This window comes from Copadichromis virginalis, linkage group LG23 (assembly GCF_057382275.1).
Source record: "Copadichromis virginalis isolate Kocher_CV1m ecotype Utaka linkage group LG23, C_Virginalis_male_GT1.1, whole genome shotgun sequence".
Taxonomy (NCBI): Eukaryota; Metazoa; Chordata; class Actinopteri; order Cichliformes; family Cichlidae; genus Copadichromis; species Copadichromis virginalis.
In genome coordinates, this window is record NC_140639.1 from 18,783,083 (window position 1) to 18,811,060 (window position 27,978).

Here is a 27,978-nt window from a genome sequence, read left to right on the forward strand (position 1 = left end):
ATTAATTCTAAAAATAAATCTTAGTTTGTTTTACAGAAGAACAGACAAAACTGACTAACTTTTGTCAGTATCAAATAAACTGAGAACTAAAAGGAAATTCTCAATCTCTCCTTGTTGTATAGCTTAGCTTTTCAAACAGTTTTAACAGTTACTTTAGTCTGACAAAAGCCGAATGACGAATTAGCGCTTCCAGTCAGAGACTGAGGCTACGTCCACACGTACACGGGTATTTTTGAAAACGGAGATTTTCCGTTTTCGTTTTAAAAAATAATCCCGTCCACACATAAAGGCAGAAATGAAGGAAAACGCTGCTATGAACATGCCAAAGCAGCAGGTGGCGCTAGATTCCTAACCGTGCAGAAATGTTGGCCAATCAGAAGTCTAGAAGCCTCGGTGGGAAAAAGTAAACAAAGCTGGGGCATAGAAGCAGAACAGAGTCGTATGTGTGGAGGGACAGTAACTGTGTGTATATGTAAGCATTTAAACACTGCAGAGAGTAGAATTAACAGTAACAGTATTGTAGAAATTCATTTCACCGAAACAATAACGTGGCGCACAGTGTGACGCATGCACCAGTTTATTGTATTTCCAGACTTGCTTTCGGCACAATTTACAGTGCACGCTACTCTGTTTTTTGTCAGACTTGAAATAGCCGAAATACCTTCACACTACGGAACTTCTATGGCTCTTCCGTTCGACAACCTCTCCGGCATTGGAACCATCATCTGTTTTCTCTTCGGTCACGCTCGGTTGATTTTTCTAGTCGGCACACTCATTTCCTCCATTACGCGCTGGCTCCATTACCCGCTGGCTGCTTCCCAAACAAACACACGTGCGGCTTGGCACTTGTGCTGTACGTAACAAGTCACGCGACGTGACGCTGCGGCTGTGATTGGTTCGGCTCTGCGCTACTGAATTTGGATCGGCTGACCTTTTTTCTTTTTTTTTTTAAGAGGACAAGAGCGGCGAGGTCTATCGCGATAGCTTAATTTCTCTATCAAGTAAAAGTTATATCGCGATACATATCGTTATCGTTCTATCGCCCAGCTCTAACCCCATATACTTGATGGCCCAGCCCCATGATGAGAAATACTGTCCCCATCACAAATAAAAAGAACAACAAAAAAAGAACATTCAAAGCCATTCAAACATAAATGGCTTCTCTTCAACTGGTTCTCAGCTCATGAAGCCAGTTTACAGTACAAGATGAGCAGGCTAACATTCGTTTGGGCCTCTGAAAAGGATGCCTCCTAGGGTGCATGTTTCAGACAAGATTAAATGAGCACTTTAATAGTTTGGGGCTCAGACTGTTGTAGCTGTATAGTTTGCACAGCAGTTAAGATTGTGCAGTAGCTAGCAAAGCATAAATTGTAACAAAAAGAAAATTTGATGCTGAAGGAAGACAGTTTGAGCTGAATTGAGAAATACAGACATTTGGCACACAATTGGTTGCATTTCTCTGTTTGTCTATACATCTGCTTGTTAGCAGTCTAGCATCCACAGTTTTCAAGATGGATTTAATTTGGGGGGAAATCTGAAAAGTTACACCAAATGTGAAAATCAGTACACTTTGCCCTTCGGGGATGGGGGGGGGGTCGTGCTCACTAAGTGCTTTCATTTATTCATGTAACCACGTTGTTTGGTCTCTCAAATCTCAAAGCAATGGAGCTTTAGAGGTTTTACTGTTACAATATGAACAAAAAAATCTGAACTTGATGTCTCATGAAACTCACCAAAGTGTGGCTACATGTGCAATCCTGCAATCCACAAAACACATTAAATCTGCATAAAATAACATGAATAACATCAAATCTCCTATGTACTGGTGTGAGCTTAGAGTAGCACACCAAACAGTGAGGAACAGTTCACTCAAGCGCCCCTGGGATAGATGAGTGTCTTTGAATTTGGATGTTAAATCAGTTAGAACAAAATGAAATAATTAAAATATTATTGACTGAGAGAGGTCAAAAAATAATCATACATTTAAAAAAGCTGTACATCCCAAACACAACTCAAACTCCTGACATCAAGTTCTGGCTCTTTGTTATCCCACAATCTAACTGACTACAGATTGAGCCACTCACATCACAGGTTTATAAAGATGACATCGTTTTGGAAGCTTGTTTTTACACTGAAAAAAAAGAAAGAAAAAATGCCATTCATCTGTGAAAATGTTGGGTTAGAATCTCAAAATTATGACTATTACTCACAAACTGAAAATATCAGATTAGTACCTCAAAATTTCCAATAGTATCTGAAAATTTTAAGATAAGTCTAATAGTAACTCTGCCTAAAAAAAAAACAGCTAGTGGGAATAAGTTCCCATATATGTGAGTGCCGTCAGGCAATGGCTCTGATGGTCCAGTCTCTTAAAGTTTATCATGGAACAAAAGAGACACATTGTTTCTATTTTTTGGAAAAGGCTCTTGTGTCACATTCGTCTGTGTACCTGGACTGGATGTTGTGTGGCCATCTGTTCACAAACATTTAGCTGTCAATCAAATGTTGCTTCATCACTGTAATCTGATTGGCAGTTCTTGCTTTGTCTGCCTGGACCTTGGAAAAAGACTCAATATCCATTAATCTACTGCTCAGTTTTTGCCATCAGGCTGAGATTGGTTTTGACCCTGGAGATAACATCTCTGGAATGCTGGCAGCTTCAGTTGACTGTTGTGTGTCTTTGTAATTCAAAACAGATTTATGAATGCAAATATGTTTCCTGCTGTATCAAGGAAGTCTGTGTCCTTCCTTGGAGAATTATTCCATCTCAACCCATCCTCACATACTTGCTTTGCCTCCTCATTTTTTTTAATCTGAACACATGGAACTCCAACTGTGAGCTGCTGAATTGAGTGTCCTCACAAACGGCCCTTTTCCATAGCTACAGATAGACTTCTAAAAAGAAAAAAAAGAAGAAACAGAAGTTGATCCCTTCTTTCAGCAGATGTTATCACATTATTGTTGTTATTGAGAGCAGAACTGAAACTACATGCAGTTAAGTTTGTGGCAGTGATCTCTGTTTTGGACACAGGCAGTGAAAGCATCACGTCCGGGGGTTTCACCAGGTTTTCCTGAATGGCCTCCAGCTGCAGACGACAGATTTTCTGTGTGTGTGTTCCTGCAGTCAAAGCAATGAAGCAAACTGCTTCAGTCCAGTCGCTTCAATCAGCACAAACAGCTGCAGTGGAACAAGTTACTGCCTTCAGACCATAATCTGATGTTTCAGTCTCCAGAGCGAGAGACAAAAGATTCCAAGATGAGCATAAGGAGATGGAATAATAAGGACTCTGTCTTCTAAGGAGGACTGCAGATAGCACACAGAGCAATGTCTAAAGTATGGCTGTAGATTAATGTCTATAACCTTTATATAAACAAGAAAATATGAGTCTTTGTAGAGTGTTACCAAAGTCCCTTTCTCTTGTTCTAATTTAAACTATTTGGCTCATCAGTTTCCAACAAATGTACAACCCACACTGACGTAGCCACCATCAGGCCTCAAGCTAACCATTTGAAACCAGACGTGACAAGGGAGGGGTGTTTCTAAACTGCAGCTCCATATTAAATCTTCCCCTGCTTTCTGGGCCTGTCTGACTCTAATGAGACCATAATTTCCAAAATGAACATCATATTTTATTAAATAAGACTTGAAGCTAGTGACTGGAACTATAAGCTCATCAGGAAAGTGTTTACTGAGCTCAGGAATCAGGTGATCAATGGGCTCATTTTCTCTAAGACATCACTTCGTTCTTTCTTTTTTTACAATCAGAGGAGTTGCCATCTGATGGACATTAGAGGAAATGCAGGTTTAAGAAGCAATGTCCAAACTGAAAAAAAAAAATGAACAAAAAGCATAAGCCAGCATTCAGAGAACTGGTAGAATATGCTAGCATATGTTGGCCCCAGTCTCACAGGCCTAGAGATTGGTAGGTTACTTGTCGCTCAGAAAAAACTAAGCTTTGCTAATAAAATTGATAACAAAGAGGTATACTGTGCTGCACCAAAAACATCCTTGCAATGCCTTTGGTTGCTAGTAGTTTTAAATGGAAGATGCGGATTCGTCTGGAAACACTAGCTAGATACTCTATAACTGGTACAGAAACTTTGAAGAGTGCAACACAAACAGCGATTGATTCCCTTCAAAGTAAAATTTTGCTATTGCTTAGTGGTTAGGCAGCGAGTATTTGCAGACAAAACAGCATCTTTGATGACAACTATGCATGACTGCAGCAACCTGGTGGCAACAACACAATCATGAGGTTTTTGGAGCAGTATCATCACCTAGCAACCTCCAGAAAATACTTCCCTGCAGCATAGGTAATGTCCTAATGTAAGCTCACTCTTCCAGATGAGGAAAGTTGATGCTTTTTTTCTAGATATTTCATTTTCATTGGGAGAAACATTTAATCACTAATCCAGGTAACCATCCTTCTTCTTCAGTCTCAGCTAACTCCAGGTTTCCCTAACCTGATAAACAGTACATTTGCTTAAAAAACAAAACTGGCATCGTTGACTGACTGTGGGCCTTTGGATCAGTTTCATGATCATTAACAGACCAGGGACAGACACAGCCAGTCTCTAGGCCTGTGTAACCAATCCCTGAGCAGGCAACTATAGACTATTGTAAGATAGATGCTGGATATATGTACATGTACATATGAAATATATATGTTGTTCAAACAAAATCAAACATGAAAAGGGTGATCCAGGATTGCAGCCTATGGTCCACATGTCAGCAACCTGGGACAGGAGAACAAATCACCTGAATGAAGCTAAAGAAAGAGACAAGGAAGTTATTTTACTTTCATTCTCACAGTAAAACTGGAGATTTACATTTGGCATTACATACATAATTCACCCAGAATGCTTTTCCTCATAATAAAATGGAAACTTTACAACTTGTCCATAAAAAAGACAGTTTTTTTCTTTAAATATCTTCAGCGAGACCAGCTGGTTTAAATATTTACCACCCTGAATTGCTCAGTGTTTTATCTACCTCTGATGTCACGCTGGCACTCAGGTAAGCTGACCTGCGACCCATGCTGTCGTCTCCATTAAAGCTGTCGACAGTCTCAGATGATCCAGACGTCACCTGTTGAGTGGAGCTGCAGCCTGAGGTGACGTCAAACAGTTATTTCATCCCTCACCTCTGCTTTTTCCAGCACATGAAACTCAACCTGAGACCCATTAGATGAAACTGATCACTCCAACCTCCAAGAAGAAGTTTTTTTTGGGAGGTTTTTTTGTTGGGTTTTTTTTTGTTTTTTTTCCCAAAAAAAGGAAAAAACTTCACAGTTTCAAGGTTTTTCTTTTGTTTTTTGAGAAGCGGTTACACAACCGAAGCTAACTGTCTGTGACGGGACGATCAGAGGGGCGCTTGTTCTCTCCAAGGACTGAGTTTCCCATTAAACCTCCACATGGCCCAGTCCCGATACTTTCCAGAAACCTTTCAAAGAGACACCTGCCCGAGCAGAGCCACTGTGGAGCCAAACTCCGAATCACTGTCTCAACCCTGGAAATGATGCATTATCGCGACGTCAGAGGTCCAAATGTTCAGCCAACAAGACAGTTTTCAACATTTACTGTGAGCTCACTTCTATCAGAGTTTGGAGGTATTTACTTCCTAAAGAGAGGCAGAAGTGAGGGAAACTGAGCTAGAAGGAGTGCATTGTGGGAGATGTAGGAACTCATGGATTCTGATGGAAGCTGGTGATTTATTCAGGCCCCAGTTGCTCACCGGTGTGGGGCAGAAGAGTGACATCAACCATCTGCAACAGTAATAAAGAAGCAGCGCAGCCTTCAACTGGCGGTTTGTGCAGCACTCCGGTTTCACTATGGCACCGACGCCAACCTAAACAAGTCTGCGGCTTCATAATTCAGCCTTAAATGAAAAGAAAGTGGCCTACAGTTGCGGCCGCCGATTCTTCATGAGCTGATTTAACTGTCAGCAGAAGGACCTGGTTTTCCTGCGGCTTAATCTCCTCCCATTTCACTGGAAGAGCTGCAAGCGTGTCTGGATTCAAATGAGTTCAGGACTTTGGGGCTGAAGACTTTCAGCTCAAAACAACCAATCATGTGTTTTCTGAACGAACCTACTTCACCAATAAGATTCAGGTGAATTTATTCTGCCCTTACCTGAGCCATACTACAGGGATGGCCATTTATATGGCTACACCGTAATAAAATGGGAGTGGTTGGTGATATTAAAGTCCTGTTTGTGGCACATGTGAGGGGGCAAACTCCTCAAGATGGGTGGTGACCATGGTGGCCATTTAGAAGTCGGCCATCTTGGATACAACTTTTGTTTTTTCAATAGGAAGAGGACCATGTGACACATCAAACCTATTGGTAATGTCACAAGAAAAACAATGGTGTGCTTGGTTTCAATGAAACTTTAATCTTTCAAGAGTTATTTACAAGTTTATAAAATGGGTTCAATGTGCTGCCCATTGTGTTGGATTGTCAATGCAACCCTCTTCTCCCACTCTTCACACACTGATAGCAACACTGCAGGAGAAATGCCAGCACAGGCATCCAGTATCCGTAGTTTCAGGTGCTGCACATCTCGTATCTTCACACCATAGACAATTGCCTTCAGATGACCCCAAAGATAAAAGTCTAAGGGGGTCAGATCGGGAGACCTTGGGGGCCATTCAACTGGCCCACGATGACCAATCCACTTTCCAGGAAACTGTTCATCTAGGAATGCTCGGGCCATATAAGCCATATGGCCCACCCTGTATTAATATTGGAGTCTCACAGCTTTGCATCAGTCACAGCTCAAAATAATCACTTTTTATATTATCCTGGGCCTTGAAACAAGCTGCTTTACTGCATCGCCCTTAAATCATTTTTTTTTCCATTTTCATTTTAGTCAGCTTCTGGAATCCTGCAGAGGGGCATAAAAGAGAAAAAGCAATGTAGAAAAGGCAAAGATAGTAAGAAGGGGAATAGGAAAAGGAAAGGTAATGAGGAAAGGAAAATAAATAATAAAATGATGAAAGGAAATGAAAAGAGGAAAGGGAATGACAGTAAAGGAGATGGAAGGAAATAAGTACAGGATAGAAAAGATAAAGAAAGGAGGAAATAGTGAAAGAAAAAATAATAGGGCAACACAAAAAAAGGAAAGGAAGGAATAATGAAGGGGAAAGCAAGCTAAAGTGATAAAGAAAAGAAAAGAGGTAATTAAGGATTAAATAAGAGATGAATGGGACTAAGGAGAAAAAGGAAACAAAGAAGATGATGGGTAGCGGAGATGGATTTGTGATTGGTTCATCTGACATTTTAATGAATTGTTGGGAGCTCTGTCAGCAGGGAGCAGGCGAGCATTCCCATGATGCATCTGTCTGCAGCTTCTGATGTCATCATGGAGTTATTGCTCCCAGGTGAAGCAGCTGCTTCTCATCTGTCCAGGTAACCTTACATAACAATGTTTCCGACTCAGATCCCGAACGCTCAGGTCATTGTGGCCTCACAGAGGACCACGCCACCCAATGCTTTTATTTTGTCTTTGTGCTCTGCTCTGTCTCCACTGCTTTCAAAATAAAAGGATTCAACTCGACTTCAGTTAAAACTGAAACATAGTTAATGACACAACGCCACCTTTAAACTCTGCAGGTTTAAAGTTGGTGTTGTGCTTTGAGAGCAATAGCCTGAATAAAACTCTTCTGTTCAAACAGCTTCAGTCTCGTTTCACTGTCTGAAATCCTTCAGAAACATATTTGTGTGAAATCAATCAGCTTACAGACATTGTTCAGACTCACCAAACAGAAACTCCTGATATCAATAAGAAAGAAGAGAGTCTGTTCTCTACCAGCATTTGCCTGCCTAAAGGTTTCAGAGTGTTTAGAAAGCCTTGCAAGTCAGCACCACTTCATAGTTTTTGGATACTTAAGAAGAAATCATAAAAAAACATAAAAGACTTAAGTTTAAACATTCCTGTGATTCATCAGAATAAGAACTCTGATCTTTCAGCTGCTTTTACTTTCTCTTCCACGACTTGCCACAAAACTTCCTGTCTGAGTTTCTGAGTTTGCCCCTCATATCTCAGAAACAAGCATGTGGAACTAAAGGACTTTTCTTTTTTTCTTTTTTTTTTATCCTGTTTGTTTCATATTTTCCAGCTTATTAAAGGGATGACTTGAAAAGTGATCAGCTGCAGCACAAAGATGGCGTTTAGAGGATGAACTGTTCAAAACTCAAGCAGAAACTTAGCCAAACATCTGATTTTAGAATTGCATGTTTTGCCATTATTATTGTACTCAGATGATTGATGAACAAACCGCTGAACTCCAACACATTGTGTGTTATAGATTAACTTTGATTCATTTAACCTTTCATGGTTTTAGTTACATTTACTCAAGCTTTGTCCTGATCTGACACCTGCAGGTGTCTTCCTTTATAAAAATCCACAGAATTAATACATTGTGCCTCCACTAAAGGAGGTTTTACACAAAACAGTGTTTTGTGTCTGCACAGCAGAAGATCCAGCTGACATTTAAGAATTCTCTCCAAATCTCCTCCTCCAAAACCCCCATGACTCCCTTGCTGGTCCATTGGCTATAAAATCCATTGCTTTGCCACTTAATGATTTAGCCACTTCTGGCTCTACAGTAAGTTCAGAGACTGTGGTTGTAAGAAGCAAAAATACCTTTAAAAACTTGGTCATCATCTGTCCTTCAAGGTTGACTTCTTGTGCACCTCCAGACCTTCAGATCACCTCTGCACCTAGAATTCTGAGAACATGCTTTGTGCATGTTCAATTGCCTCACATAGCTCAAAGTTGGGTCTCTGTCAACAACTTAGAGACCCAACGGCAACAGCTTGGCATCAGGTCAGGAGTCTAGGACCAGGATCATGCTCATCGTTTCTTCTTGAAGTTCTCCTGATCAAAGAACAAGCACAACTGTGTGCTGGCGCTACAGAAATTATGATCTAAATGTTGTCGCTGTTTACTGTCACCAGAGGGCAGTGACACAAATATGTGGAAGGGTTTGTTACTTATGGTTTGGTCTGTGCTGTTGTTGATCTTTAAAGCTCAGAATAAAAAACTGCACTGTGGTTCTCATATTTCTTTTTGATTATTTTTTTATTTCTTCCTGCATTGGGCCAGGGTTTTTGACCCAGTGTTTTGATTTTGGTCTTTAAAGTTTCATCATGTCATCCTTTCTCTATTCTGTGGATACTATCCAGGGGTCACGGGCTGCCCCTTCCTATGTGAATGTGCCTAAAGACTTTCACAGACTTACAGCTATAAATCCAACATAGGATTTCAAAGCAGAGACATGCTGTAACATCCTGGGGTGTCCGAGGAAAAACATTCACAGGAAACCATTGGAACAGCACTGCTTGTAATGAAAACTTATTTGGCCACACCAACACAACTGCTGCTCATCACAACTTTGTTCTCTTTTCCAGGCTAAAATTCAGGTTGAAGGGTTGCTGTTTTGACACAGCAGGACCTCCAGGAAGCAATCTAAACATAGCAGGAGTTCTGGGAGTTACCTAGCCCTGTACACGGTGACCACTTCAAAGCAGATGGGAGCCAACCAAATCTGTCTTTGATTGTTAGCACTGCAGAACATTTGGATTGCACCTTTCTGAATCTTCTGCTTGTGCAATAAGATATTTTTAAGGATCCACAGCTGCAGACAGCTTGTTCAGCTCATAGTTTGTTCCAACGATAATTAAACAGGCATCCAAGACTTTGCTGGAGATACTTTTTTTTAACATCCAATTATTTATTTTTTTCTTCTTTTCATGAATGTGTTAGGAAAGCTCTTGGAACTTTAGTTTTGAGAAAAAACAACCCTCTACGGTGTAAGTCATCATCATGACAACCCTTACCACAAACCTTAATGCCAACTCTAACCCTAGGCGATGAGAATATGTAACTATAGTTTTTATTAAATTGTTCCCCAAAGTCTAGGCAATCAAGGAACAAAGAAAACAATCATTCTGACTAATGTGCCAATAACTACCTTTTACCTAAATATCAAGTACGGTGGCTTAGACCTCAGGGAATTAAAGTTCTTGAAAGTTTTCATGACAAACAGCTTACATTTTTCCAAGAAGGGACATACATCATATGTAGACTTTGCTTCATCCAATAAACACCCAACCTTTTTGCTATTCGGCCCAAGCCTGGTGTATGGAGAACAGAGACAACAATGAAAGCAGTTTGCTTCATGAACCTGCTCTTATTTCTCAATTTCAGATGTATGAAGCTATTATATTTCATCATGTCACACATTCTAATTTCTGGTTTTCTCTTTGGTAGAAGCTTCTTGCGTTTTACTGCTTACTTTGTTTAAATTTTGAAGTTTTTCCTCTTTTCTGTTTCTTTTTTTTTTTTTTTGTGTCCCGTTTGGATCTTTGACCATCAGAATTGTTGTCTTAAGGCCAAGAAAGATGCTAAGCGGATTTATTTTACCAAGTGGATCATCATGGCCTTGCCATATTGGTCCATTTGATTGACCTTTATTATAATTTTGAATTTATTTTATTTTCGGTTGCTACAAACGGGACAGACATGACTGGGGGATAGGACAGGGAGAAAGAATGAAAGAAAGAGAGGGAGAGAAAGAAAACCAAAGGGGAGAAGAGATGGTGAGAAAGGGGGGAAGAAAGAAAAAAAAACCCAAACAAAACACCTGGATCACCTGTATGGAGAAAAAAAACAGAAGAGAAAGCAAAAAGCAACATAATAAAAAAAACCCCAGCACCATCACAATAAACTAGCTAGCAGTAGATAACAGTAGAAACGAAATAATAAACGATATTGTGCAGCACGCAAGATAGACAGCGCACAATGTGCTTTGAGGCAGCAGCCAAGAAAGCTGCAATCCGCGTCTGTGAACACCCGTGTGTACACCTGTGTGCACACCTGTGTGGATCAGCATGCTTGTATTCCAAAGGTTTCTCCATGTAACGATCTGCTAGGGAGTGTGGGGAGCCATAGCCCCGTCCACCAGGGTGTGAAGCAGGTATGGAGGAGATCCAGGCCCCAGATATCCAGAGGCCCCAGAGTACAAGGACCCGAGGAGGACCACCAAAAGGGGGGGAACGGTGCCACCCTCCTGGGAAGAGCTGAGTAGAGCCCCAAACGAGAGGTCAACCCGCAGCTATGGAGCAGAGGCCAGAGGGGGTTGCAGTGGCGTGCCCGTGGGCTCTGCCAGCAGCCAGCTGTGCCAGAGAGGACCGAGCTTCAGGCCCAGAGGCCAGAGGCCTGAGGGCATCCCACCCCCCGGAAGGAGCCCAGCCAGGCCACAGGCGCCCGGCCCGCCAATCGGCCACCAGGAGTGAGCCGGTACATACATGAGCGCCCAGCCCCAGACGACAAGGACCACCAACACACCAACGTCTGAGGGCATCAGCCACCGGCAGGGAGTGTGGTGAGGGGAGATAGGCCTCCGTACTTTAGAGGGCCTGAGATGTACCCAGAGAGGTTGAGTCTAAGACCCAACCTGACATATAGACACAGACGAACAGGCACACGCGGACACAGACGTGCATTCCCACCCCATATGCACAACCAAATACTCGGCACTCACCCAACGTGTAGACAGACACAAATAGACACTGCACAGACAGTCACACTCCCCAAACATACTCTATATTCCAGGTCCAGGTACCCCCACCCTCAGAGGGGCAAGCCACACCTAGACCCAGGAAATGTAACCCTTCTCTCTGGGGTGGAGGCAAGCGGACCACCTCCTTATCTGCAGTAGCAGGGAGGCCCCGCATCCCAGACCCCAGTCTGACGGCCAGCACCTCCTCCCAGCACCCCAGCCCTGACGGCTAACAGAACCGGGGTGAGTGAAGACCTCAAACATCCCTACGCCCGCTCATATGTAGTGTTGCTGTGTGCTGTTCTAAAGTGCATTTAAAACTCAGGAGAGCAGGGTACTTGCTTCCTCTCAGAGAGCAGCACAGCTCCTCCCGAAAACCCTTAGTGTCTAAATGCATTTAAAATTGAGGGTAGGGCACCAGCGCCAGAGGTGGGTTGGAATACACCGATCATCCTCTGGATGCTGTAAAACGTGCCCACCCCCAAGGCCCTATATGTATGTGTTATGTGAGAGTGTGAGTAATGTGGATGTCTAGGTTGCAGAATAAAATTGAGGCACAGGCGGCCAGAAGGGGACGGAGGAGGAGTGCCTCCCCTGCACCCTGGTGACATACCTGCACCCCAAGCCCTGCGTGTGTGGGTGGGTGTGGTAGAGCGATTGTTCAGTCTGACGTCACTAGCCGTGTCAGGGTCTAAACTCCGCTGCAGGTCCATATATCAAACGATCACTATGGCATTACTGAGAGTTGAAAAACTGTCTAAAGTCTTTCATCTTTAATAAAATGATCAGCGTTCTGCTCTACCAGGTGTAACAATTGAGTTTAACATCCAGGATAGGGAGGCAGCTGAGGATGGGGAGGGAAGAAAGGGAGGGGCAAGCAGCGCCTCCCTGGGGCCAGCTCCCCCGCTGACCCCAGTAGGCACCCCCACACTCTTTTTCTGTTTCTTCCTGGAGTCTAAAAGTCTGTTTGACCCTAAATGAGCCCAAAACAAGCTGACAACAACTTGTGTCTGAGCTCAGAGAGGAAGAAGTGTTGAACATTATTAGGTCCATCAAACACGAGTGCTCAGAAAATCAAAAACACGAAGGAGGGAGAAAGGACAACATCCAAAACATGCAGCAAATTTTCTCATCAAATCAAAAGCAAGCTATGGAAAAACTAAAAATAGAAAGCAGGAGGAGAAAATGAGGGCTTTTCACACATTTGGGCTGAAAGTTTCCAGAGTATCGACTATGGAAATAAACATGTTCATCAAGGACAAACTGCTCGGGGATTTGGATCCTGTGATGTTTAAGAGTCCAGCAGACATCAGTCATTCCTGACAGCTGAAAGTTCAAAAACAAAATGCTTAGAGGCTTCCTGCTGAAACACCACTACACCCTTAGCATTACACAACACCCCCCCCCCACCCCCCCCACACACACACACACACACACACACACTCCCCCAACACCACTCCCCCTGCCAGTGGCAGACGCCCTCAGACATTGGTGCGTTCGTGGTTCTTGGTGTCCGGGGATGGGCGTCCAGGTACGCACCGGCTCACTCCTGGTGGCTGCTTGTCGGGGCCTGGAGCCTGGGGCTCGCTCGGGCCCCTTCGGGGGGTGGGGTGCCCCCGGCCTCTTGGCCTGGAGCTCGGTCACTCTGGCACAGCTGGCTGCCGGCGGAGCTCACAGGCACGTCACTGCAACCCCTGCTCTGTGGCTGCTGTGACCCCTCATCTGGGGCTCTCCTCAGCTCTTTCCGGGAGAGTGGCACGGTTGCCCCTCCGTTGGTCTTCCTTGGTCTCTTGTGCTCTGAGGGTCTCTGGATGTCTGGAGCCTGGATCTCCTCCATCTCTTCATGCCCTGGAGGACGGCGCTATGGCTCCCCACACCCTCTAGCAGATCATTACATGAAGGAACCTTTTGAATACAAGCGCGCTCATGCTCACAGGTGTACACACGGGTGCTCACACACACAAACTACACCCTTTTTGGATCCTACCTCAAAGCACACTGTGTGCTGTCGATCTTACGTGCTGCACAATAATATCCAATATTTAGTATTTACTGTTATATTCACATAGATTATCATGATGATGTTGTTTATTATATTGCTCTCTTTTTTGCTTGTTTTCTCTTTTTTCTTTCTCAACAGGTGATCGATATATATTTATGTATTTTTTGTCTGTTTGTTTTGTTTGTTTTTTGCCCTTTATCACCGTTCCTCTTCCCCACTGTTTTTCTTTCCCTACCTCTTTCTTTCTCCCTTTTCTTTCCTCCAGTCATGTCTGTCCCGTGTGTAGCAAGTGAAAATAAAATAAAATAAACAATAAAAACAAAGTTCAATCAAATGGACCAATACGGCAAGGCCGGGATGGTCCTTTTGGTAAAGTTAATCCGTTGGGCATCTTTCTTCGCCTGGCAAAAGAACCAAATGGGACAGGCGGGAAAAAAAACATTCCTTCTGTCAGAAGCTGATGAAAAAATACAAAAATATTTTCCCTTTTGTTCCTTTATCTGTTTGTCATCAGTCTCCCTGAGTGTCTGAATTTAGTATGTCAGATGATGAAGAAAGAGATCTATCAGCAGCCTCATCATTCTCTGCACTAAGACTGTTAGCTGAAAGTACTGTATGCAAAAGTCTTGAGTCACCCCTCACTCCTTTATATTTTTCTTGGAAAATGGGAAATAGGTGCACTGATTTATTGAAACATGTTTTCACAGAAATACAGTATGTCAGGCAAAAAGTTTGTATAGTTCTAAAGAACTTGAAAATCAAGATTTTCAGACGCTTTCCAGATAGGATTGTATGGTGGATCAAAATTTGATGACATTCATAATTGCAAACAAGATCTCCAACACCACTGGTTGAAATGGAGCTCTGAGCTATGACAGAGCCTCCGCTGTGTTGTAAACTGATTTTCAGCCCAGTTCTTGTTTAAGTTTGGCATTTTTCAGAGATTCAAATAAAGATATTTTCCATATACTGAAAGTAAAATAAGAACGTTTCAACAAAAAACAACAAAATGTTTAAAAATGTAACATAAAATGCATGCTAGTAGTAGTAGTAGTAGTATATATAAGGATCAAAGAACTATTTACACAAAGAAATTTTAAGAATGAAAACAGAGAAAGAAAGAGTAAAAGAGAAAGCATCACATTTAAAACCAGGAGAAACAAATAGACAATGAACCTGAAATCTTATTGTTGTTATAGCTTTTATTCACCTTTACCTCTGCTGTCAGTAAGTTGTTGTGATAATGAGTTTGACTGACACCTTCTGTATTTGCTCACCTCGGTTACATTCCTCCATCTGACAGCAGTCAAGGGGTTATTACAAGAAACCTTCTTGTAAATGAAAACAACTGGAACATCCAGACTTTGTGTCATCAGACTGTCAGTCACTGTTAACACTTATGTTTATCAGCATTTAGTAAGTGTAAGTTGAAGCATAACATATTTAATTCACAGTTTACATTCTTTACCACAGAAATTTTGAAAACATTAGTGGTATATTTCATCCGTTCTCATTAGAAGGAAAAAAAAAACCTGTGAGACAAATGATTTTGTAAAAAAATCCTTTTATTTTAGAAAAATGTGACTGTGCTAGCTCACAATTACACATCATGTCTGAATAGTTTTTTCTCTTCACGCTATTATTGGGTGAAAAATTATGGCTTGTTAGGGTTATTTTAAATCAGTGGAAAAAATAAATAATATAAAGAAACTTTCAGAGTGGCCAGACAGATTTAATAATTGGATAGAAAGAAAGAAAATATTAAGGTATATAATATCCTTATTTATAGTAAAAGTTTATATAAAAGTGGGAAATTTATGGAAAAACACTAAAACAGAAACTCTGAGTAGGATGATTTTTTTTTTATCAGAAATTTACATTTTACATTTAGAACACTCAGGTTTGGTCAGAATATTGCCCTCCTGTGCTGGCTGTACATACCACATAGAAAACACAATACAAAACAAAACATGGAGGAAAACAGAAAGCCCGAGACCTGCATGCAAAACAATAGAACATGATCCATCAACTTTGCTTTAAAGAAGAATTTTGGGGTTGAGAAGCCATTTGAGTCACGACTGACATTTTGAAACAGTTGTTTTGGATTCAAGCATTCTAAAGTGACAAACATACACCAAGCTTAAACATATATGAAAACAAGTATCAGTGGTTGTACTATCAACTACAGTTAGTACAAATCATTTAGTTCATAGCAACAAACAGAAAATTCAAGTACTTAAAAAGAGAAAACAAAGACAGATTTTAAGAGGCTGTTTTGCAGATGAGAACTTCTATTCTCTTTATTTCATCAGTCATAATAATTTGTCTCTCTGTTAGCACCTGGTTCATAAAACGGGAAGTCGTGAATTTTTTATAAATGATTGCTTTCATGTAAGTTAACATCTTGTGCAAACATAACAGCAAATGAATGAAATTTTCAAAACTTTCTCAGTGTAATTTACATAATATTATAATACCTCGTCAAAACCATAACTTCTTGGGGAAAGCTAGTAACTTGTCAGTACAAAAAATACCTGATTTGACCACCAACACCTTCTCAGAACAAGTCAGTCACCTGTCTGAATAACACAGTAACTTGTAACCTGTAAAATAATGTTTTACTTTGGCAGAACAATAATAGTTACTTGAAACACGATAGGAATTTGTTCAAGCAAGATAGTAAGATACTGCCTTAAGAAAACATAAAGTACTATATTTATCAGAAACATAACACCTTGGTAGAAAACAATGTGTTGAAATGAGATAGTAACTTGTGCAAATACAATAATAAGAATATTAATTTCTTGAGAAAAGGAGAGGAACTTACAGTCATGAGAAGAAGAAAGTTTTCACAGAAGTGTAGTTTTGTGAAAAACCAAGTGAACCCAATGATTTACTGGCTTCTAGAGGGGGATTCTACAAGATGTATGGATGGAACTTAAAGTAATGGGTTACTGTTTGACATTATCATGTCCCATCATTGTGTAAGAATTTTGGCCCACTCCTTTTCTTTGATGGTGCTTCAGCTCATTGAGTTTTGCACAGCTCTCTTAAAGCCCCACAACAGGATTTCAAACAGGTTGAGGTATGGACTTTGCCTGGATCATTGCAACACCTTCATTATTTTCTTTTTCAGCCATTCTGTTGGAGATTTGCTGTGTTTGAGATCATTGTCTTGCTGCATGATCCAACTTAAGTGCTGGACAGATGATTTGACTTTAGAATACTTTGGCAGGCAGACAAGTTCATGGTCACCTCAATGACTGCAAGGCCCCCATGTCAAGTGTCTGCAAAACAAGCCCAAATCAACACCCTTCCACCACTGTGTTGACGGCTGGTATGAGGTGTTTGTGCTGAGGTGCTATGATTGGTTTTCTCCAAACATGATGCAGTGCATAATGGGTAAAAATCTCCACTTTGGTCTTGTCTGTCCAAAGGACATTGTTCCAGGAGTCTTGTTGTTTGATCAGATGCAACTTTCCAAACCTAAGCTGTGCTGCCATAATCTTTTTAGAGAGAAGAGTCTTTCTTCTTTCTAAAAAGATTTGCTGAGATGTCCACTCCTCTAAAGATTGTGACATTGTGTTAACATACATCTGAATGCCCAAGACAAGTAAAATGCCCAAACTTTTGCTTTTGAAGAGGTCACACTCACTAAGGATCACTGACTAAAATGCATTTAATTAGCAGCACCTGTCTGCTACTTACCCTCAAGAATAGATAGTCTGGAAGAAGACAGTACCTGCAGTGACTTATGACTTGTCAGAACATGACGGTGCCTTCTCTGAAGAAGAGAATAACTTTTTGGAGAATGATAACTTTCTTGAACTTCACAAAGATATACAACACAATGACAGGCTATGCATGTTCAATACATCAGTTAATGTTCCAGCAAGCACTGACTAACAAATGTAAACATTCCCATTTGCAAAGTGACTGATTGGGTGAACATGAAGCAGAAGGAAAAAAAAAAGGAATTTTGCTGATTCAAGCATGGTTTTATAGTGATGTATATATTTAAAACAAGGGCTCTGAGATTCTACACATCATATCCCAGAAAAAGCTACCAGAGCAGCAAAGGCACTGATGGGGATGAGCGTTGCAAGTCACAGCTGTCCGAAAAACCACGTCAGAAAAACAGAAATTAATACCAAAAGACATATATTAAAATAATGTTACTGGTGCAAAAATTAAAAACTATACTTCAGACGTGCTTCTTTAATATGACAGCAGTGACAGGCAAGTTGGGATATTATCAGAAACCCTTGAATTTAAGCTAAGGTGAAAGTGTAAGACAGAGGTATGCAGCTGTGAAACTGTTGAGAGGTTAAAAAGCAGTTACTGAAGTCTTTGTACAGAATAAATAAGCAACACAGTGAATACAGGAAAAGTTGAAGTTTCAAGGTAAGAGAAGAGGCAACCTCAAGGATCCCAAGTTCATTTCAAGGTCCCTCAGAAGTAAAACACTCTTCTTAGAAAATAAACTCCAAGATTGTTGAACATTTGGTCACCTTCATCTCTACTCCCTTCCTCAACACACAGACGAAGGCAGGTTTCTGTAGAGAAATTAGGACATTTATGCAGGTCAATGAAACGTTTTTCATCACATAAACAACTAAACTAAGCTTTTATTGTGCAGGAATGTCAGCAAATCTAAGAAGAAAATCTGAGGAGTTAAACAATTCCCAAGCTGAGATGTTTGCAGTGATGCTAATCCCTTTCAGCCACTCTAGATAAAGTCTTACTCTTAAGGAAATACATGGTGAGAATTGTTCTCTACATTTCCATCAAATACTCATTCTTTGGTCAAGACTGGGAGGTCAGGAGATACTTTTGGTTCTATGTATAGTTAGACTCTGAGACAACTTTTGCTGTTTTAGCTATTTACAAAAGAATATTAAAGTTCTTGTAAGAGTTCACTTTTTGAGGGGTTTAATAGAAATAAAGCAAGAACCATTGAAGAATTAAATGTATTTGTATACATAGTCGACTGTTTTCAGACACTCAAATGCAGCTGAGCAAAACAATGAAAAGCTGGACAAAATTCATAATGTGTGTTCTTCTTCATTTAAGCAGATTGAAGATGTGGAGATGGTTCCAAGTGAGGAATTTGGAAGCTGCATCTGTGCAGCAAAACAGTATGTCCTCAGACTGCAAGTAAAATAAATCCATCAGAGAAAACAGTGGGAACATTGGGCAAGCATGAATCACAAATGTGTTCATTCAGAGAACAAAACAACACACTGGTAAGTTCACCAACATTAAAACCTGGACCTTCACAAAAGACAACAGAGGGTGATGAGTCCATCTCCATGGAAAATCCCTTCACAAGATCCAGGCAACCAGGAAGTAGGTACATGAATACAGAAAAATCACTTAATATAAAAAGATGAGTTCACAGGGAAAATCCAGAGGATTCCTGTATCGACAGAAGCATAGAGCTCAGGAACAGCGTTCTTTGGAAAAATGAATCAGAGATTAACCTCTAGCAGGAAAAGCTGGAGGTAACTTGGAACAAATCATGACCTGAAAGGCACAACATGAGCTGGAACACATTACAGTTGGAAAGCATAGATATTAATGGCTTCAAGTGGCGCTGCCGTTTAATGTTGATATGTTACAAGGCAGAAGAAAAAATATGTTATCTGTTCACATTAATCCAAATGTAGGGAAACAGTAGAATATTGAACAATTAGACCTGAACCCATTGGAGCTAAATTTCACTGTTGAAGACAAAACCAAAGCCAAAAAGAGCCGTGAATAAACAAAAAGTGAAGCAAAGAGGATATAACTTGTTTAGTCAATGAGTTCATTGTCCGCAAAGGATTCTCCAGAAAGGGTTACAAATCAACAATGTAGCCTTAGTTTTATTTGAGACCCTGAAAATAAAGGATGGTTTATGCACTGTTATTGTTAAACTGTTCAACTTAAAGTCTGAACTTTGAGTCTATATTAAATGGTAAATGGCCTGCATTTGTATAGCGCTTTTCTAGTCCATAGGACCCCAAAGCGCTTTACACTACATTCAGTCATTCACCCATTCACACACACATTCACACACTATATTAATCTTCATATTCATCATATAATCATCATATAACTTTAATATGTTCTGGGACAAAACTGAAATAACAAATTACATATTTCCCTAAGACATGGTCATCTTCATAGACACATCAAGAAATGTAGAAGTAACATTTATTTCAGCTGTACATGACCTGTACAGATGAAATCAGCTTAGCCAACATTTTCCTAGTGGCCCAATATTTTTCAGATTTTCCAAAACCAACGATTTGACTTTATTCCACTTTTGCTTTCAGACATTTTCACAGTTTGCCCGTTTTGTTACAAATCAGTAAACAAATTGGAAACAGCGGCAGCAGCCCAGGGTTGGAAATCAAAACCAAGTCCTAGAAATCTACAAACCTTTATTAAAAATGTAAAAGAAAAAAAGCAAAAGATTTATGTGTCATGAGAGGAGGAAAATTAGAACAATGCTCCTGGCTGGGTCTGGCTATATTGTCTGAATATAAGCCAAGATCAACCAAATATCAGGACAACAGGAAGGAATCGCACATGGTGTAGATTTGTCTGTGGTTCAAAAATTGTATTTACAGTTAAATGCAGACACTGAGGTGTAACTATCAGTAGGCATAATGGAACTGTGACCGCGCTCTTCATCCTCAGAAATGATCTAACTTTGCCATGTATTTTACCTTAGAGAATGGGGATATGTTTCAGATAATTACTATCTCTGCTGTCCTGTAGCTTTAACTCTGTCACATTTTCCAGTGTACTGTAAATAAATTTCAGTGGGTGGGTTTGTTGGTACCTGGTCAGAGGCTGCTGGATGGTTATGTGCTGGAGCTCCCTCTCCTCTCCAGGAATCTGGTCCACCAAATAAGAGAAAATTGGATTAGTTTGCTGGTTTTGGCTGCTGACTGATGAGGTCCAAACAGGCGACTTCCAAACCACAAAAAAAAAAAACCAAATTAAACCGAAACATAAACAGGCGAGCAGAGAGAGGGAGGAGGATTATTGTTTGTATGTTTCTGCACATCTGAGGTCAGAGATAGTTTAAAGCCACCCGCCAGACCATTCCTGCTATTTTTAAATGTTTCCAATGTTTTTCCTCAACTCAACTCTCATCATGATGGAGATTAGGCTGAGTTTAAAGCAGTTTGTTTGGTCTGAAGCTTCTGCACAGGCCGTTAGTGTAACCGCTGAGGAAGTTTCACTGGGTTTTATTTCCCTGGAGTACAAAAGATATTTTTCATACACTTCACGATGAGAGTTTAAAATCATCAACTTAACCACAAAAACCTACAGAGTAAACTCATTACCAGTGGCATGGAGTTTGGATATGATTTGTTTGAGTTTGGCTTTCATTCATTGTATTTTTCATTTTAACATTTATGTACAAAGCATTTCTAAGTTATATTGAAACATTCAGTTTTTTTCCGGTTGCACACTCGTTTTAGCAATTCAGAAATCATTAAATTCCTCGCTCCATGTTAGTCATAGTAGGATTAATCAGAAAATGCAGCTAACATGAAGATTATTTCTTTAGCTCTTTTTAAATTGGATGTTCACACCTTCAGCTTATGTTCACTCTACAAACAGCAATTAAAAAGCTTACATTTGAGTCTGTCGCACAAATTCTGCAAAGTGTTGATCCCTTGCGCACAGCTCGATTATCCTCAGGCGTTCTTGAATCTCCTGCAGAGAGGTTAGAGGTCAGCACAGAGAAAACATGTTTGTGTGAGAGTCAGTCTAGAGGAGAAAGAGGAGGGGAAGAACGAGGATGAGGAGTTCCTGCATGTAAAAATACCCGTCTGCGTAGTACAGACCTCCTGCTGAGACTGAAAACCTCTGATCCAGAAAAATGTCACAACAGTTGGCCGGCTCTGTCTGAGGTGTCAAATAGATTTTACTTGAAGTAAAGCTTTGTGTAGGAGGTGAAAGTCACTTCCTTTACCAGCTGCCCTGTGATCCAGAACTATAAAAATCAAACCCATAAACTGGGTCCTCTTGAAAAGTTTCCTTTTCTAAACATTGCTGATGTTATAAAATCAGCACCCTTATTGTTCTTGATACAACATGCTCAGTAGTTACCCAATTCTATGCTACATAATAAATTTTTCAAAATCCTAAAACTAAATAGAAATTCATGTTTTTCAACTCAATATCTGACACTCAGCTTGTTTATTTAAGCTACCATTTTCACTATTTGAGGGCATGTTCATGGTGTTCCACAAGGCTCAGTTTTGGGCCCATATTTTTTTGCAAATGCAACAAATTCCCCCTGTATGCAGATGACACCCAGCTTTACGCAGCAGAAATGTTGCCTTTTCCTACCTCTTTACTGAGTGTGGTGTTTTGATAGATGTTTTTTATCTCTTCACTGCTGAGGTCTTTAGAATCGCCTACACTGGCAGAGCTGCTGAAGTGAGGGAGCCCGCGATCAGACTCATGGTAGTACTGGGGCACGTCATCATTGTAGCGGCGGTAGTACTGGGCAGTAACAGGGTCACTCTCAAACATCGGGTTGAACTTGGTGGCACGTTCAAGTGTTGGCAAACTGTCACCTCGCCTGAAAGACAACGCAAGTTCAAAAAGTTTGCTTTCTAGAAATGTATTTTTTCTCATTTAATTTGTTGTTAAAACGCCAATGATATTGTTGTACCGTAAGGGGTCCTCTGTGTCCTCCCCATCATACTGCTCTTGTAACGACCTAGCCAGGAAAAAGATAATCCCAGCCGCCACCATCAGGAAACCAGCCACTGAGGCAATGGCGATGCCCACCACCAATGGCTCGGAAACATACTCTTCACAGTGTTCACCACGATACCACCAATTTTCTCCAACACGACACCTGCAGCAAAGATTACAAATTTGTAGTACAAATTTGCAGTAAAAACACCAAAGATTATACTGAAATGGTCTAATGGTATGCTTTCAGGCTTTTTCAGCCCTCTTTTATTTAATATTTCTAGAACTGGCCTAGCAGTAATGTAAGCATTACATTAAGTAATATAATGCTGTAATTTCCATTCAGTATACAGCTGAACATCTAAATGCTTCACAGATGTCCTTCAACCTAGGAACATTTTGTGTTCATATTATTTATATTCTCCAAAGTGCTATGTAGCTGTTTGCAGATGAAAAAGGTATTTATGTTTAAGAACAACTGAGACAGATCATACAAAGTGCCTTGTATTTTGTTATAACATTAATCACATATTCACAAGGGCCACAAAGGACAATTTAATTTTAGAAATATATAATGCGAATCAAAAAAGGTTAAAACTTAAAAATGCAATTTTGTTGATAAGAAAAACATATCGAGGTAATATAAGCAGCTTTTATTTTGGAGGTAGTGCCCTCTCTTAACATTTATCTTTAATTGTCAGAGACCGTGCATAAAAATACTGACTTCATATCATAAAAGATACTTTATACCAGAATTCACTACTAGCTCATTTCTACCTGCTGTACCTGCAAAGGATCTTTTTTACTTTCAATGGGGAAAAAGTACTACCTACATCTGTATCTACAGGACATTAACTGCTTAGAAAGATGCATTTTATTTGAAGAAAGCTGACTGTTTTCTCTTTATTTTAAAGTCTTCAAATTGGTACAAGCAGACATATTGCAGTATATTTATACATTGTAAACTAATTAAATATGTGGTAATATACTGAAGAATGAAACCAATGAGGCATAAAATACAGAAACATTGTGAAACAAGAACAGCGATATTTAATTTTCTCTTACCTGCAGATGGCACCCTTGCCAGGGATGATGTCACATTTTCCATCATTAAGGCAAAAATCGTGTTGCACCTCACAGATGCTCTGACATGGCAGGCCATCCACACTCAGATATCCAGCGTTGCACACACACTCTGCTTCACTTGACCACTGATTCACTATACACCTGGAAAACTTGTTACATGCCTGGAACTTACAGGGATCAGCCCGGTCACCTAAGGAACAAACAGTGGAAAATGAAAGGAGCAATTAGAAGACACAGTGTCATATGAAACCATAAGAAAGAGAAGAAGATGCCATCCTACATAAACAGAGGTAAGGGTTCAAAGAGCTCTAGTAAACTCCAGGCCTCAGGAGTCTGCATCTGGTCAGCACTCAAATGACAAAATGTTTGTTGGCCTGGTCTTAATAAAGACAAAAGCAGCACAAGGATAAATCAGTTTATGTTTATGTACTTCAGCATACCCTAGAAAGTGCTGGAAAATCTTAGATGCTTTTCTTAGGCTTTTTCAAGTCTTTTTTAACACAACAATCAATGACTTTAAATATTTCCCATGAGACACCAGACCAGCAGCAAGAGTCCTGACTGTATCTTGGGAAAATCCTTAAGAGTTCAAGAACAACCAACCTAACTAACCTTTATATGACCCAATAAGGTTGACATGTGCTTGTGCAATGGAAAACCTGCCTCGAGAGTACAGGGAAGATGAGAGGAGTAAACTGATTATATGTACACAGTGAGTCCTGATGCAGTGACTCACTGCTATAGCTTAGGGTGATCAGGCAGTGAGGTGCTCCTCTGATTGGCTCAGACAGATTACAGAGCTACAGCTCAGCAGCAGAGGTGGAGGGAATATGGAGTAATTCCTCCGATAACAGTAAATAAAATCTCATTCTTCTGTGGATAAATCCTAAACTCTGCTGAAATGCAAACATGTATGTCACTGGACTGGCAGATTGGGTTACATGTAAGTCTTGAAACACTATTACAGCAACAAAAAACTTTCTTTTTGGACCTCTTGGTGGCAAATTGTTAATGATGTGTTAAGTGATTGTTCCACTCAGAGTTGTTGTTTTTTGCCAAATTCCACTATTTTAAACTTACACCACTTTCTTAGTTTTGGACCTGTCAAACTACTGTCTTCCTCATAGGATTAGAGACATTTTATATTCTCGTTGAATGTTATGATTCTGCAAAAATGTCCTGGTGCTAATTACATAAAAACAAAAATAATACTTTTCAGGAAAACGGGACAGTTATTTTAGCAACATAGTATACAGACCTAAAGAATTAAAAGTGAACCACAGTGTTAATCTGAATTTAACAAGTAAAATGATTTCTCCTTCCTTTTCTCCCTCCTACACCTGTTTACGAGCTTCATTTAACACATACGTCTTTACACTCCTTTCAAAACCCAGATAAGAATCCTCACTGTCTACACTTAAAGACCTGCAGTTACTGCAACTATAAAAACCAGTTTAGGCTCAAAGGAGCAGCTCTAAGCAGCGGCCATGATGATGTCCCATCAGGGTGAGTCAGTGTGTGCTGCTACTGATCACGTTTCTGCCAGACAGATTATCTCGGGTATTAGATCGCAGTCCTGACAGCTGAAGCCTGTCAGAGCTGCTCAGACACTGCACATACAAATTTAGGATTTAACAGTCTGAGGAGCATCATGGCAATAAGTGCACAAGTAAACAGTAGCTTTGATTTCATTTCTCTACAGCAATAAACACATCTGACTGTATTCCACTTTATTCTACATTAAAAATAACTTACTGGAAAAAGAAAAACTATCAGTACATGACTGGAAAATAAATTTATGTGTTCAGATTTTGAAGGTATTTATTTATTCATATAGGTATTGAAGGGATCGTTTCTGTTTACCCTGAAATTCAAGCCTTAGATGCATAAAACCATGAATCAACTGGATAAAATTTTTAATTAATTCTGTACATTGTGGTTAAGTCGCCACATATAGAAGACAAATGTGTCCTGGTTTGTCCCTAACACCTAATCAGTTTAGGGATGTTGTTTTTCGTGAAGCCCACTGTGATCATAATTGAAATATGCTAAAACTGGAAGGCACTGATAGATACATTCAAGATGCTGATCTCATAATTTTAGTAACTGTATTAAAATTCAAGGGTCTGTAGTTTTAGAGAAAAACATTTTCAACTTATGAAACAGTTATTGTTAATGAATGTAAACTGAATATTTTCAGAATAAAGATAACACCTCAGTGTCAGTTTTAGAGACCCACAACTGGCAAAATTAGCATCTTCATTAAAGCATTAGATGTAATTCTGCACGAGCCTGGTTCTCCCAAAGGTCCCTTCCTGTTCCCTTGTAACAGGAAGGAACCCACTATCCCAAAGTGCTCACTCATGTTGGTGGGGGGGGTGGGGGGTCATCTAATTGTTGGGTGAACTGATTTGAATTGAATCCTACCTGACTCAACATCAAGTGAGTACTTGTCAATTGCGAGGTTCATGGTCTGATAGGCAGTGTTGGCAAAGTCTTCCAAGATTAAATAGACAACATTGGTGACTCCTCTGTGTACTGGTTTACCAAACCTCATCCTACTGTTTACCACAATGCTGCCATTTCTAAAGTTAAGGATCTCCAGGTTCTGGAAGTTGTTCAGGTTTGACTCCAGGTATGGGACCAGCTATGAGGTGAAGATAAAGATGTGTTAGTAGCATGGCATATGAATCTGGAAGGTTCCTATTCACTGAGTCATGATTCTTTGAATCCTCACCAGCTGGAGGAAACGCTGCTCCAGAGCCTTGTATTCCGGGGAGCTCTTGTTGAACAGGTCCATTGAGAACACCATATTGGTCACCCTCAAGCTGAAGAAAATTGTTAACGCCCTGCCAGGTCGGGTTGGCAATGCAATGGCATCTAAATCAGAGGCCTGAGCTCCACTGGAGAAGCCACTGCTTTCCCCTTCAATCGACACCCCGCCATACTGGAAGACATCAAAGCTGATAGCGATGCTGGGCACATCAGAGACACCATGTTCAAAAGGTTGGAGTTCAGTCACAGGAACGTGGTCATCAACTTTCTGCACAGAGGAAGGAACAACGACTGCTGGTTTTGACTGTGGATCTGAAAATAGAGTGTGTACTGGGGTTTCACTAAGATCTTCATGTCTTGTGTCCTCACTGAAAACCACAGCTGGTTTTGACTGAGGAACCTTTGGAAGTGGTGTGTTTTTTGAAGCTTCATTAAGATCTTCATGGGTTCGATGCTCATGGTGAACCACTGCTGGTTTCGACTGACGACCATCTAAAGACGGAGCCCTCACTGGAGCTTCAGGAACATCTGCATGGTCCTGATGAGGAATCACTGCCGGTTTTGACTTAGGACCATCTGAAGGCGGAGCCCTTACTGGAGGTTCAGGAACATCTTCATGGTGCTCATAATGAATCACTGCTGGTTTTGACTGAGGACCATCTGGAGAAGGAGTGCTTACTGGAGGTTCAGGAAGATCTTCATGGTTTCGATAATCATGGTAAACCACTGCTGGTTTCGACTGACGACCATCTAAAGACGGAGCCCTCACTGGAGCTTCAGGAGCATCTTCATGGTCCTGATGACGAATCACTGCCGGTTTTGACTGAGGACCATCTGGAGAAGGAGTGCTTACTGGAGGTTCAGGAAGATCTTCATGGTTTCGATAATCATGGTAAACCACTGCTGGTTTCGACTGACGACCATCTAAAGACGGAGCCCTCACTGGAGCTTCAGGAGCATCTTCATGGTCCTGATGACGAATCACTGCCGGTTTTGACTGAGGACCATCTGGAGAAGGAGTGCTTACTGGAGGTTCAGGAAGATCTTCATGGTTTCGATAATCAAGGTGAACCACTGCTGGTTTTGACTGAGGACTACTTGAAGATGGAGTGCTTCTTGGAGCTTCAGGAAGCTCTTCATGGTGTTCATGGTAAACAACTGTTGGTTTTGACTGAGGACCATCTACAGGTTCTGTGCTTACTGGTGCTTCATTAAGATCTGTATGCTTTGTGTGCTCATGGTGAGCTACTACTGGTTTTGACTGAGGACCATATGGAGGAGGAGTGCTTGATGGAGCTTCAGGAAGATTTTCATGGTGTTCATGATAAATCACTGCTGGTTTTGATTGAGGAGCATCTGAAGGTGGTGTGATTACTGAAGTGTTAGTAATATCTTTATACCTTGTGTGTTCATGGTGAAACACTGCTGGTTCATTGTGAACCAGATGGGTTAGACCATCTGGAGACTGTGTGCTTATTGAGGATACAGTAAGCTCTTCATGGTTTAGTTGCTCATGATGAATCAGATCATCATCATCTGGCACTGAATCTGACACTCGAGTGAATGGCGAGTCCTTCTCTGGTGAGAGTGCAATGCTACTGTGGTGATCTGGCCTTACTGATGAAGTTGGGACTGGAGTAGTAGTTGTTGTAATGGCGATCATCACCTCATCCACAATCAGGTCCTCATCTTGTACTTTATTTGCTGGTGCTGTTGTTGTTGTCCCGATATGCTGTTCTTCCAAAATTTCAACCTGATCTTGGGCTTTTATTCCTGCCAGTAGCAGTTCAGGTTTTTCTGTAAGAACTTCAACTATTGATGGTGCATCAGTGATGG

General features: G+C 40.7%; 1 protein-coding gene across 1 annotated transcript in view; it reads right to left on the bottom strand.

Annotated features, from left to right (window-relative positions):
• Positions 1-17,759: 17,759 nt before the first annotated feature.
• Positions 17,760-27,978, bottom strand: part of LOC146680603 (uncharacterized) — a 34,434-nt gene continuing 24,215 nt past the window's right edge. The window contains exons 14-22 of the mRNA XM_085447802.1: positions 27,148-27,978; positions 26,105-26,976; positions 25,795-26,014; positions 23,347-23,557; positions 22,256-22,444; positions 21,928-22,162; positions 21,209-21,288; positions 20,402-20,457; positions 17,760-18,125 (exon numbers count right to left, since the gene is read on the bottom strand). The exon at positions 27,148-27,978 is cut by the window's right edge and continues 912 nt beyond it. Of these exons, the coding sequence (XP_085303928.1) occupies positions 20,424-20,457; positions 21,209-21,288; positions 21,928-22,162; positions 22,256-22,444; positions 23,347-23,557; positions 25,795-26,014; positions 26,105-26,976; positions 27,148-27,978 (2,672 nt within the window). The 3' untranslated portion in view covers positions 17,760-18,125; positions 20,402-20,423. The remainder of the gene's footprint in view (positions 18,126-20,401; positions 20,458-21,208; positions 21,289-21,927; positions 22,163-22,255; positions 22,445-23,346; positions 23,558-25,794; positions 26,015-26,104; positions 26,977-27,147) is intronic.